The 14,508-nt window shown below is 41.4% G+C and overlaps 1 protein-coding gene across 1 annotated transcript in view; it reads right to left on the bottom strand.

Annotated features, from left to right (window-relative positions):
* LOC124795632 overlaps window positions 1-14,508 on the bottom strand; it is a 318,228-nt gene that overhangs the window by 38,976 nt on the left and 264,744 nt on the right. Inside the window, exon 6 of the mRNA XM_047259704.1 lies at window positions 5,641-5,756. Within this exon, the coding sequence (XP_047115660.1) occupies window positions 5,641-5,756 (116 nt within the window). The remainder of the gene's footprint in view (window positions 1-5,640; window positions 5,757-14,508) is intronic.

The raw sequence follows: 14,508 nt of genomic DNA, 5'->3' as shown, positions 1-14,508 counted from the left end.
ATTTACCTCACAAAAATCTTCGTTACTCAAACTACTGCAATACAGCGGGCGCCAATACTGCCAGCTACATAAAAGATTCAAACTACTGAAGGCACTAACTACTGATAGGCATAGTTAGCAAAAGAAAGATTTTGATACAGAACAAACAATGTATTTACCTTAATAGTGTTCAAAAGTCATAATATATATATATATTTCATGACATCCAGTCTTACAAATTTCAAAACTCCGGCATCTCTCTCCCCACATCCACCACTGCTGGCGGCTCACTTCCAACTGTGCAACGCTACGCGCTGTTAACAGCCAACTGCCCAACACTACAATAGCGATTATTGCAACAATGCCGACCAGTCAGACTGCACACAACACAGTCAGTGATTTTCATATAGAGCGCTATGTGGCGTTACCAATAAAAAACCTAAACAGCCTACTTAGACTTGGTATTATTATTATTGTTATTATTATTATTATTATTATTATTATTGTCATTTATGCATTTCGTTGCTCCTGAAGTGCATCGTCCCTTTTCCTTTCTCGGTACACTTTCTTCGTTTTCCAGACTTCTGTCTTTCCTCAAGGCCTGATTTTGCGCTGCTGTTAAATAATTATTCTGTTATCTACGTATTATGTCCGTTCTAAATGCAGTGTTTTTCATATCTTTGTCAATTTCGGTGAACCACATGGGCTTCGATTCGTAGCTGTTTAGTTCACGATCCTCTTGGTTCGTCTTTCATTATTCATTCGGTATTGTCTTCATAAAACTATAGTCTTCTTTTCCTGATTACATCAGTTAGCTTTTCCGCTCTCAAATACAGCTCTCTGTTCGATATCAATTTGTATTCAACAATACTATTACTTCTAGGTCCCAATTTTCCTTAGAATTCTTCTTTCAACATATTTCAAGTTTTAGAAATCCCCAAATCTTGCATACAGTTTTTCAGAACTTGCCAATTTTAATAGTGTCTAAGTTTTGTATTCCGGGACCAAGTTTTCTTTGTTATACATGTTTTTCTTATTTTATTTCTCATTTTATGTACTCAGTTTTATATGGCGATCTTCTGTTTTGTATTGTTTGGTATCCGTTCTCCTTGGTATTTAAAATAGTTTTGTTTTTGATATTGTGGTGTTACGATTTTAAGATTTGAGGGCATCACTGATATTTGTCAAGAAGTGCGTTTTTTCCGACGATAGTTTTAGTCCCTTATAATAATAATAATAATAATAATAATAATAATAATAATAATAATAACAACAAAGAACAACACGCATCAATTAAACAATCAGAGGAAAACGAAATCTTAAGACAGCCACCAGAACAAGCACAAATAGAACACGAAGTGACACACATGTTAGATATAGAAGAAAGATTTCAGCTGACATATATAGAATACAAAGATACAAATACAGACATTAGACCATTCTTGCATAGACCGCCAAATAACCCACAAGTCGAAACAACAATAAAAACTAACAACACAATCATGCACAACAAAATAAATGAAAACACAACGCCGGTCGGAGTGGTCGAGCGGTTCTAGGCGCTACAGTCTGGAACTGCATCGGGCATGGGTGTGTTATGTCCTTAGGTTGGTTAGGTTTAAGTAGTTCTAAGGTCTAGGGGACTGATGACCTCCGGAGTTTAGCCCCATAGTGCTCAGAGCCATTTGAACCATTTTGAAAACACAACTATGGAAGAGTTACAACTACTGGTTTATATAGAAGCACTCACTACACTAAATACACACACTAGGCAGAGATTAGAACCAACCAACACGCAGAAGAAACCCACAAAACCAGCATGGCAACACAGGCTACAGATCAGAATAGAAAAACTGAGGAAAGACGTCGGACAGCTAACACAATTTATAAGAAATGAAATGCCAGAAAAAAAACGAAAAAGGTTAGGTAAAATCTCCCAACAAGAAGCGATAGAGCAATTAGATGAAAAGAAGCAGAAATTACAAGCATTGGCCAAACTACTTAGAAGATACGAAAAAAGTGAAAATAGAAGGAAACAAAACCAAACATTCAACACAAACCAAAAGAAATTTTACCAGACAATAGATAACACACACATTAAAATAGAAAATCCACCAAACATAACAGACATGGAACACTTCTGGAGCAACATATGGTCAAACCCGGTACAGCATAACAGGCATGCACGGTGGATACAAGCAGAAACAGACACATACAAGATGATACCACAAATGCCTGAAGTGATATTTTGCAACATGAAGTCACCCAAGCAATTAATTCTACTCACAATTGGAAAGCCCCTAGGAAAGATAAAATAGCAAATTTCTGGCTAAAAAAGTTCACCTCAACACATTCACATCTAACTAAATTATTTAACAGTTACATTGCAGACCCATACACATTCCCTGATACACTTACACATGGAATAACTTATCTGAAACCTAAAGATCAAACACACACAGCAAACCCAGCTAAATATCGCTCCATAACATGCTTACCAACAATATACAAAATATTAACTTCAGTCATTACACAGAAATTAATGACATATACAACACAGAACAAAATTATAAATGAAGAACAAAAAGTATGTTTCAAAGGAGCACAAGGATGTAAAGAGCAACTGATAATAGATGTAGAGGTGACATATCAAGCTAAAACCAAACAAAAGTCTCTACACTACGCATACATTGACTACCAAAAAGCTTTTGATAGTGTACCCCACTCATGGTTACTACAAATATTGGAAATATACAAAGTAGATCCTAAATTGATACAGTTCCTAAACATAGTAATGAAAAATTGGAAAACCACACTTAATATCCAAACAAATTCAAATAATATCACATCACAGCCAATACAGATTAAGCATGGAATATACCAAGGAGACTCATTGAGTCCTTTCTGGTTCTGCCTTGCTCTGAACCCACTGTCCGACATGCTAAATAATACAAATTATGGATACAATATTACTGGAACACACCCACACAAAACCACCCATTTGCTATACATGGATGATCTAAAACTACTGACAGCAACAAATCAACAACTCAATCAATTACTAAAGATAAGAGAAGTATTCAGCAATGATAAAAAAAATGGCTTTTGGAACAGACAAATGTAAGAAAAATAGCATAGTCAAGGGAAAACACACTAAACAAGAAGATTACATATTGGATAACCACAGCGACTGCATAGAAGCGATGGAAAAAACAGATGCCTATAAATATCTAGGATACAGACAAAAAATAGGTAAAAGAAAAATACAGACAAAGACTTACAAAAATACTGAAAACAGAATTGACAGCAAGAAACAAGACAAAAGCTATAAATACTTACGCTATACCAAGATTGATCTACTCATTTGTAGTAGTGAAATGGAGTAACACAGACCTAGAAGCGCTCAATACACTTACACGATCCCAATGCCACAAATATAGAATACATCACATACATTCAGCAACAGAAAGATTCACATTAAGCAGAAAGGAAGGAGGAAGGGGATTTATCGACATAAAAAAACCTACATTACGGACAGGTAGACAACTTAAAAAATTCTTTCTAGAACGAGCAGAAACGAGCAAAATACACAAAGCAATCACTCATATAAATACATCAGCTACACCACTGCAATTTCATAACCACTTCTACAACCGTTTAGATCACATAACATCAACAGATACGAAGAAATTAAAATGGAAAAAGAAAACACTACATGGCAAGCACCCGTATCATCTAACACAGCCACACATCGATCAAGACGCTTCCAACACATGGCTAAGAAAAGGCAATATATACAGTGAGACGGAAGGATTCATGATTGCAATACAGGATCAAACAATAAACACCAGATATTACAGCAAGCATAGTATTAAAGATCCCAATACTACAACAGATAAATGCAGACTTTGCAAACAACAAATAAAAACAGTAGATCACATCACAAGCGGATGTACAATACTAGCAAATACAGAATACCCCAGAAGACATGACAATGTAGCAAAAATAATACATCAACAACTTGCCTTAAAACATAAATTTATAAAACAACACGTTCCCACATACAAGTATGCACCACAAAACGTACTGGAGAATGATGCATACAAATTATGCTGGAACAGAACCATTATAACAGATAAAACAACGCCACATAACAAACCTGACATCATACTCACCAATAAAAAGAAGAAATTAACACAACTAATCGAAATATCCATACCCAATACAACAAATATACAGAAGAAAACAGGAGAAAAAATTGAAAAATACATCCAACTGGCTGAGGAAGTCAAGGGCATGTGGCATCAGGATAAAGTTGACATTATACCAATTATACTATCAACTACAGGAGTCATACCACACAATATCCACCAGTACATCACTGCAATACAGCTACATCCAAACTTATATATACAATCCGTAATTATTGATACATGTTCAATTACCCGAAAGTTCCTAAATGCAGTATAACATATACCGTACAGTTAAAAGGAAGTCACGCTTGATCAAGGTCCGCGTCACTTTCCATTCTTGACCAGACATAACGTCTGAGGAAAGAAACAAATAATAATAATAATAATAATAATAATAATCTTTGCTATCTAATTATATTTGTCATGACGTTGTGCGGTTTCAGGCGCAATGTCACGGATTGCTCGGCCCCTCCCGCCGGAGGTTCGAGTCCTCCCTCGGAGATACATATATACAGGGTGGTCAGAAAATGTGTGAAATGCTTGTAGGGATGTTACCGGGCAGGTTGTACTGAGACATAAATGTTAAGAAAGAAATTCGATACGTTGCTCCGTTTCCGAGTTATTTAGCATAGAAATTACCCAATCGGGGCGTCGTGCGCTCGCATTCAAGTGGCCTGCCAGGGGCGGTGTTGCCCAACGAGTGCTTTGACTCGTTAGCTGAAACGAATTTACGCGCGCGACGATCTGTTTGGCTAACTTCAATGCTAAATAACTCTGAAACTTCGCAACGTATCGAATTTTTTTTGTAACATTCCTATCTTAGTACAACCTGCCCTGCAACATCCCTACAAGCGTTTCAAACATTTTCTGACACAATATGTGTGTGTGTGTGTGTGTGTGTGTGTGTGTGTGTGTGTGTGTGTTTGTTTTGTTCTTAACATAAGTTAGCTTAAGTATTGTGTAAGTCTAGGGACAAATGACCTCAGCATTTTGGTCCCTTAAGAGTTCACACGCATTTGAACATTCATGACGTTACCTTTGTGACAGGAAACACTATCAAATGTTGCCTGCGTCGACCTTCTGTTTATCATGTCAGCAACAACTATTTATGTTTATGTCACGTTTAAAATTTCGATTTCAAAATTCTGAAAACACGCAAAAGTGAGATTCCATAACTACGTGTGCTTGCACCATTATCGTTGTAACACGGTGCTTGGTAGTCCGATGCAGTCAGGGTCTCAGTCAGTCAGAGGACAATGAACTAATAAATCCCGATGGCTGCTACGTAAATCGTAGCTCCGTAGCCCATAAACAACTGAAGCGATCAGATACATTACGGAAGTTCGAAATTCCGCAAAAGGTGTGTATTACTTTGATGGAAGAATGAGGATGCAATCCCTGTGTGATACAACCCCGCCGGTTCGTGGTTAGGGTGCTAAAAGCGTCGATAGTTCTCAGTGAGACTTACCGCATAGCGGCCACTCTTGGGTCTTGCGGGTGCAGCGGCGGCGAGCTGGGGTCGTAGCCCAGGTACCCCGGGAGCGCCTGGTCGTCTGGCTTCCGGGGCGGGCCCGTGCTCATCACCTGCAACGACCACGACCTTCATCACGATCACCACCACATCACACAGACGAACACGATGGCAACTCGCAACCCTGCTGGTTAGCTCAGGGCCGATCTGCTCGGCGCTAAATTCCATGTATGCCATAGTAAATTCTTTTCTGCATACAGGCGCAAAATGTGTTTTAGACTGCCGCTGAAAAAGACTAGTACACGTGTAGCGGTAGAGCGGATGCGTGGGTTCTAAGGCAGCACACACACACACACACACAATGAAAGTAACACAGAATAGTGGTCAGGAAAGTACATTACTCAACTTTGGCAACACTGGTTATAGCAATTGTACAACGCAGGTTTAGCCTATCTGTTCTGCATAGACTACAGTTCCATCACCACGAACTAAAAAATGTTTTCTGAACTAAAGTCGGAAGAAATCTGATCTTCTGTCTTTATGTACTGTTCGAAGAAAAGTTCCAGACTAACAGTAGTCAGTTAAATCTCGAGGCAAGCGGCCTCTGTCGAAACGCGGTAATTCTATTCACTGTTCAGTTTTCATTGAAGCCTAGCCATTGTCTTTCTATCGGCTATTGTTTGCATCTGACTAAGACACGAGGAACGTTCTGCAGGAGCTCCCTAACAACACTCGGACTTAACTTACAACTTGCAACCGAAAACCACTGCTTGTGCACGGTTACTTAAGCGCGCGTCTCTCTCCCTAATGAAGCTGCTGCTCCGGGGGGCGTGGTTCCCAGCGGGCAGCGAGATTGGTTTGCGCGCAGCGACATTCCTGCTGTCGACCGACGTCCACGGTACTTTTGGTACCAACTGTCGCAAACTCTTGTGTGGTATCTCTGTAGGCCATAGAAAGCTGTTTAGACTTGTCTCAGGAAAACAAAATATGTACACTATTGTTTGTGATAGTAACAAACACAGGGTTGTTTACAGTGATATATTCATAAAATATTATGGCAAACTCTAGGAAGACCGATGAAAAGCTCAGCGTATAGTTTGGTCGACGGAGAAAACACGAAGTAGGGGGAGTGTTGGAGCTTAGAATACTTTTCAGACATTCGGCTCTAGCCAGTCTTGTGACACATATTTAATATATTTTCTTATTCCATTTTGAAGTAATAGCAGTCATGTTGTGTGCGCTGCAGTCTTTTTCTGGTGTTACAGTAATTACTCAGGATAGGGTTTTCCAAATACGAAAAATTTCCAAGGTCCACAACATGGTCATGTACCTAGAAACAAAAATTCTATTCATATCTGAAAATGTTACAATCACAAAAAATCTTGTCAATACCCGTATTTAACAGTCTGTGTGTTACATTATTATTCTAACACATACCAATAATAAGTGAATGAAATCAAATTAAGTAGTAGTGTCAAAAAAGTTACAAATTAAATACTTTTTTAAATAGAAGCTATTGGCAAGTAAGAAATTCCCACTTTCAAGAAACAGAAAACTGTTAAAGACATTTAAGAAAGTTTCTTCATTTGGAAGTATCACTTTTTCGATGACAGAAGACCACGACCTTTTTCACGGTACAAGATGGTGTAGTGCAGACTAAGTATAGCTCAACTGTCCACACGTTATGAAACGAATTACAAGTATATACGGAATTTCACTCACCATAAAACTATGTGACTGAAGAATGTATTATACAACACTTAAACATGTATAAATCGTAATATTTACAAATACTCCATAAAACCTAACTTGAAATCTCATAACAACAAAATCAGTAGTAAATGCCAGAAATTGCTTATGGCGGTCTACTGCGCGTTTCTTCACTGACTCTAAAATCGGTCACCACATTGAAACACCAACCAGAAAACATCAAGTGCACCTACGTACGCTATCCCCGTACAAACGCTGTCCCCTACATTGCTTTCCCTTATAATGGTGCAACATCAGATAGGATAACCAGTAATATTCATGAAAGGAAACTGCGAGTCTGACTGCACACGGAAAGTAAGGTACGGAAAATACTGGGGCACATCAACCACACGACAAAATTACTTACACAATCACAAACTCATAAAATCGAATGTGGTGAATGTGGAAGTTTCTACCTGTGGTAAACGGGCGATCAAAAGTTTTTCGTTTGACGGCGTCGCTGCAGCGTATATGTAACGTAGCGCGACTCCGATGCGGGTATATAAGCACTGACTTTTTTTTTAATGTGTCCATGCCGGACCAACGTGCTACGAGAGACACTCCAGCGCCCACTCTAAAGTCCGGGTCTCTCAACATGCGATCATCACATCTTCAGTTCCTTAACGAAAGGTGTTGAAGGTTAGACGATTCCTGTCGTAAGAGGATGTGCCGCAGGCAGTTACGGACATCTTCATCTTCAAGCAGCACGACACGGTGTTTTCCCATACGGTTGTTTTCAACCTGGTGCATCGGTCGGATGATTGGCTCACTGCTGACCGCGATTCTTGTCGGTACGCCAATCTAACGGAAAATTTTTAATCAACCCTTATAGTTGGCACATCGATTCTGGACTGTCCGGACTTCGGACGGAAAATTTGTGATTGCCCCTTCTAGATTATTCTCCACCAGACCCAAGCGACAATTGTACATCCTCGTTTAGTGCACATCTGCGATGGTACAGCCGGCCGCGGTGGTCTAGCGGTTCTAGGCGCTCAGTCAGGAACCGCGCGACTGCTACGGTCGCAGGTTCGAATCCTGCCTCGGGCATGGATGTGTGTGATGTCCTTAGGTTAGTTAGGTTTAAGTAGTTCTAAGTTCTAGGGGACTTATGACCACAGATGTTGTGTCCCACAGTGCTCAGAGCCATTTGAACCATTTTTTTGCGATGGTACAATCAGCGCACCAATAATGAGGAATCTTTGAGAGTACTACACACACTATGTGATCAAAAGTATCGGAACACCTGGCTGAAAATGACTTACAAGTTCGTGGCGCCCTTCATCAGTAATGCTCGAATTCAATATGGTGTTGGCCCAGCCTTAGCCTTGATGGCAGCTTCCACTCTCCCAGGAATACGTTCAATCAGGTGCTGGAAGGTTTTTGGGAGAATGGCAGCCCATTCTTCACTGAGTGCTGCACTGACGACAGGTATCTATGTATTTCGGTGAGGCCTGGCACGAAGTCTGCGTTCCAAAACATCCCAAAGGTTTTCTACAGGATTCAGGTCAGAACTTGCATTATGAACAGGTGCTCGATCGTGTTGAAACATGCAATCGCCATCTCCGACTTGCTCTTCAACAGTGGGAAGCAAGAAGGTGCTTAAAACATCAATGTAGACCTGTGCTGTGATAGTGCCACGCAAAACAACAATGGGCGCAAGTCCTCTCAATGAAAAACACGACCACACCATAACACCACCGCCTCCGAATTTTAGTGTTGGCACTACTCACGGTGCCATACGAAGTTCGCTGGACATTTGCCATGCCCACACCCTGCCATCGGATCGCCACATTGTGTAGCGTGATTCGTTATTCAACACAACGTTTTTTCACTGTTCAATCGTCCAATGTTTAAGCTCCTCACAACAAGCGAGTCTTCGTTTGGCATTTACCAGCGTGACGAATAACGAATAAACTGTTGAAAGGAACACACAATTTCCACTTGAGAGGATATCATTAATTCACTGCGTATCAACTTTAAGTTTCTGGTTAGTATAACTGCTCAATGTGACGGCGATCTGCATCCACGACGGCGTGATGTGTAGCTTATGAGCAGCCGCTCGACCATGAAATACTGGTTTCCTCACATCCCGCCTATCATAGTACTTGCAGTGGATCCTGATGCAGTTTGGAATTCTTGTGTGATGGTCTGGATAGATGTCTGCCTATTACACATTACGACCCTCTTTAACTGTGGACGGTCTCTGCCAGTCAACAGACGACGTCGGACTGTACGCTTTTGTGCTGTACGTGTCCTTTCACGTTTGCACTTCACTATCACAGTGGACCTAGGGATGTTTATGGCGTACTGATGTAGAGTTAGATATTAATCTTATATAGGCTTCAAAAAACGAGGATACAAAATTATGTAGTCCGTTTGGAGGGCATAAAAATACACACTTTTTTATGTGATTGAAATGTCACAGGTGTATCGCTTCCCTGTTATAGAGTCGATGAAGGGTTTGAAGCTTGTGCTGTTCAGAGACGGTGCTCAAACTATGGGGAGATTAAGTGTTCAGTGTAAAAGACAGCGATACACATTTCGGTGGAAGCTGGCTGCCCTTCTGACAGAAGCTGCTGAAACTGGAATTCGCGAAACACATGGTTGTTCTGAGCGCGTTAGTGAACAACACGCAGATGCCAGTTGTACATTAATGTAAAAGGACAGCCGGCCGCGGTGGCCGGGCGGTTCTAGGCGCTTCGGTCCGGAGCAGCGCGACTGCTACGGTCGCAGGTTCGAATCCTGCCTCGGGCATGGATGTGTGTGATGTCCTTAAGCTAGTTCGGTTTAAGTAGTTCCAGGTTCTAGGAGACTGATGACCTCAGATGTGAAGTCCCATAGTGCTCAGAGACATTTGAACCATTTTGTAAAAGAACATTTTCAGATATCTCTAAAATATTTATCACACGGAAGTTTGAACACCGTTTCTGAACATCACTAGTGTCAAAACTTCCATCGATCCAGAGCGGGAAAACAGTGCACCTGTGACACTGTCATATAACAATCTCCTCTAAACATACTAAAATTTTGTGTATATAGTTTTTTATACCTTACATAAGGCACTGACGTTTCACTCGTAATGGTAATACTCAAACAGGGGAATATTTCAAAATTTTCTGACCTCAAAAATTCTACTGCAGTGTTCTGTAACCATCTTTAAGTACCATATCATCAGCGTCTCGAGCTGTCTTAGTGTTTTGCTGCATAGAATTCCAAAGTTCACCACGTATCTGAAACTGTGTGGGCTACTTAAAATACTTTGTTGTCAGATATTCTTCTGATGAAGATACCAAGTCTTTGATTTCACCAGTGTCTACAATGAGAAGCGACTGTACTTGCTGCGTGTTTAGGATGCTGGACTAGCATTTTAACAGAGCGGGGTGAAATTTCTCTGTTACCATCCATATTTAAATTTTCTGTAATTTTCATAAATAGCGTAAGACAACTGCCGGAATATTTCCTTTCAAACCACGTGGCTGACTTCCATCACCCATCCTCTCATAGTCGACGCTTGTGTTCCGTGTCGAATGACTTCGCCGTTGAGAACAAACCAGATCACACTCTTCCTTCTTTCTATAATGATCGGAATATCGGAACGTCCTCGAATTATATGAAAAATTCTTCTAGAATAAAAATAATACGTCCATGTCCGCCCTCGTAAGTGAGCGGTCAGTGTGCCTGTCTGTCATGCGTTGAACCTACTATAGGTTCAATTCTTGGGCTAGCCAGGGATTTTTGTCGGGTGGGACACTGCACTTTTCTCACACGATACCATGAAAACAACGGATCAATGCAAACAGGTGAATGCACCATTTCTCCACTTGCCAAAATCATTTTACTCAGGTCCCCGCCCACGCTTAGTAACGAAAGTGCCGCCATATCGGGTATTAGACGAAATTTGTAACTGGAATAAAAATTTACTGGTACGAAGAATCCAGCATTTAATATTGAACGAAAATGACGTCTACAGTTGTAACAGGAGGTCCTCGTGAAATGTGCTTGCTGTTCGTGTTGTACCTTACAGGGCGACCAATAGATCTTAATCACAGATTTTGATGAATATTTTGTGTGTTGTAGAGGGACCTATCATGGGTACCTGGCTAGTAGCTTTTCATGAGGCAGCCCTTAATCTCCGAGAAAATCGATGTTTAAGTATTATGCACAGTCTTCTGTCCCTGTAACGTCAGTCATATTTCGACCAAGCGAGTGTAGGATTGCGGCTAAGGTTCACGTCTAACACGCTGACAGCGGGGGTTCAGACACTGTCTGTATGTGATGAAAAGTATCCGGACAACTGGCTAAAAATGACTTAAGTTCGTGGCGCCCTCCATCGGTAATGCTGGAATTCAGTATGGTGTTGGCCCAGCCTGAGCCTTGATGACAGCTTCCACTCTCGTAGGCATACATTCAATCACGCGCTGGAAGGTTTCTTGGGGAATGGCAACCCATTCTTCACGGAGTGGTGCACTGACGACAGGTAGCGATGTAGGTCGGTGAGGCCTGGCACCAAGCCGGCGTCCCAAAACATCACAAAGGTGTTCTATAGGATTCAGGTCAGGACTCTGTGCAGGCCAGACCATTACAGGGATGTTATTGTTGTGTAACCATTCCGCCACAGACCTTGCATTATGAACAGGTGCTCGATCGTGTTGAAACATGCAATCGCCATCTCCGACTTGCTCTTCAACAGTGGGAAGCAACAAGGTGCTTCGAACATCAATGTAGACCTGTGCTGTGATAGTGCCACGCAAAACAAGGGGTGCAAGCCCCCTCCATGAGAAACACGACCACACCATAACACCATCGCCTCCGAATTTTACTGTTTACACTACACACGCTGGCAAGATGACGTTCGCTGGGCATTCGCCATACCCACACCCTGCCATCGGATCGCCACACTGTGTACCATGATTCGTCACTCCACACGTTTTTCCACTGTTCAATCGTTCAATGTTTAAGCTTCTTACAACGAACGAGGCGTTTTTGGCGTTTACCGGCGTGATGTGTGGCTTATGAGCAGCCGCTCTACCATGAAATCGAAGTTTTCTCACCTCCCGCCAAACTGTCATAGCACTTGCAGTGGATCCTGAAGCAGTTTGGAATTCCTGTGTGATGGTCTGGATAGATATCTGCCTGTTATAAATTACAACCCTCTTCAAGCATCGGCGGTCTCTGTCAGTCAAAAGACGAGGTCGGCCTGTATGCTTTTGTGCTGTAGGTGCCCCTTCACGTTTCCACTTCTTCACTATCACATCGAAAACAGTGGACCTAGGGATGTTTAGGAGTGTGGAAATCTCGCTTACAGACGTATGACAAGTGGCACCCAATCACCTGATCACGTTCGAAGTCCCTGAGTTCTGCGGAGCGCCCCAGTGTGCTCTCTCACTATGCCTAATGACTACTGAGGTCGCTGATACGGAATACTTGGCAGTAAGTGGCAGCACAATGTATCTAATATGAAGAACGTATGTTTTTGGGGTGTCCGGATACTTTTGATCACATAGTGTATATATACATTGTACAGAATACCATTAAATAGTATAATTCATGCAAAATTATTAAAAAACTCATTTTTACCAAGTAATTTCATTAAAATATCAGTCATTCAGCCGCGTGGAGTGGCCGCGTGGTTTGAGGCGCGGTCTCTCCCGCCGGAGGTTTGAGTCCTCCCTTGGGCATGGGTGTGGGTGTGTTGTTCTTAGCATAGGTTAGTTTAAGTAGTGTGTATGTCTAGGGACCGATGACCTGAGCAGCTTGGTTCCTTAGGAATTCACAAACATTTGAACATCAGTCATTCGGAATTCCGGATGGTATTTGTCGTAGAAGTATTTGAACCATCTGTATTTTCTGTGTCACTTGTGTAAAATTAATGAGCCTGCAACGCACTAGCTTTCGTGAAAAACGCGGTTGTCTACGAGTGTGTGTTTCGATTGCTTCTGAGGCATATTCCACGAGGGAATTCTGTTCTAGCACAGAAAGTGATGCAAGGGATAGCGAGTTAAACGATTCTCTATTCTGTGACAAACGCAATGCGTATCTGAACAAAATGTGCTGCAATGACATTTAATAATAAAGTTACTACGGCAAAAATTACTATCTTTAATACATTTGCTTGACATATACTATTTAATGATATTCTGTACGAAGAATCTGAAAACAAGTGCAGTGGCGGAGTCTGAACCCATACCATCAGCATGGTAGCCCTCATCCTCATCCGCTGCGCTACGCTAGTTTGGTAGAAACGTGTTTAACATTAGCGGATTATGAGATACGTACAAAACTTCAACATCGATTTTGTTGTCATCTAGGAGCCGTCGCATAAAAAGCTGCTAGACACGAACTCAAGACAGGTCCCTCTACAACATACCACCAAAATCCATGATTAACAGGTCTGAGGCTTCCCTTGTAGGTAACCTGACAGGTAATGTTATTTGTAACTGCTGATGATAATGTTATCTATAATGAAGCTGTTGGTAAAATTTCGAAGTGTTGCAAAGATTGGCGACTTTCTTTAAGTGTTCAGATATGTAAAGCTCTGCGCTTCACATAAGGAAAAAAAAGCTTATCGACGGGTCAAAAGTAATAGATACACCTGAGTAACAATTTCTGGCGATATGAAATGGAATAATCATAATAGCTCAGTCATTGGTACTGCGGTTCATTGGAAGGGTACTGCGACAACGAAGTCTACAAAGGGCGAGCGGTCCTACAATATTGGTCAAGTATGTGAGACGCTTATCAACCAGCCCTAACTGGAATGTTGAACGTGTACAAAGGAGGGCAGGAGTATTGGTAGCACGTTTGTTTGACCCCCGGCAGTCACAGAGAGGCTAAAACATCTGAACTAACGCACTCTTGAAAATGGACGCCAACTATTCGACGAAAGTCTGCTTACAGTTTCAAGAAACATTATTCAGGAATCTGGATACACTCTACTGCCTCTTACAGATCTCAGTAGTGTGGTTCACTAGAACATTAGACTAATTACACAGACATTTAATTAGTCGTTTCTCCCGCGTTCTTACGCGAGCGGAAAGGGAGGAAACTTTCATACGGAGTAGAATCGGAAGTATGCCATGTCAGTCATTCACAGTTGTCTCCAGAGTATGATTCTGG

This window comes from Schistocerca piceifrons, chromosome 4 (assembly GCF_021461385.2).
Source record: "Schistocerca piceifrons isolate TAMUIC-IGC-003096 chromosome 4, iqSchPice1.1, whole genome shotgun sequence".
Classification (NCBI taxonomy): Eukaryota; Metazoa; Arthropoda; class Insecta; order Orthoptera; family Acrididae; genus Schistocerca; species Schistocerca piceifrons.
Note: the sequence above shows the minus strand (reverse complement) of the source record. Positions and strands in the feature narration are given on the sequence as shown.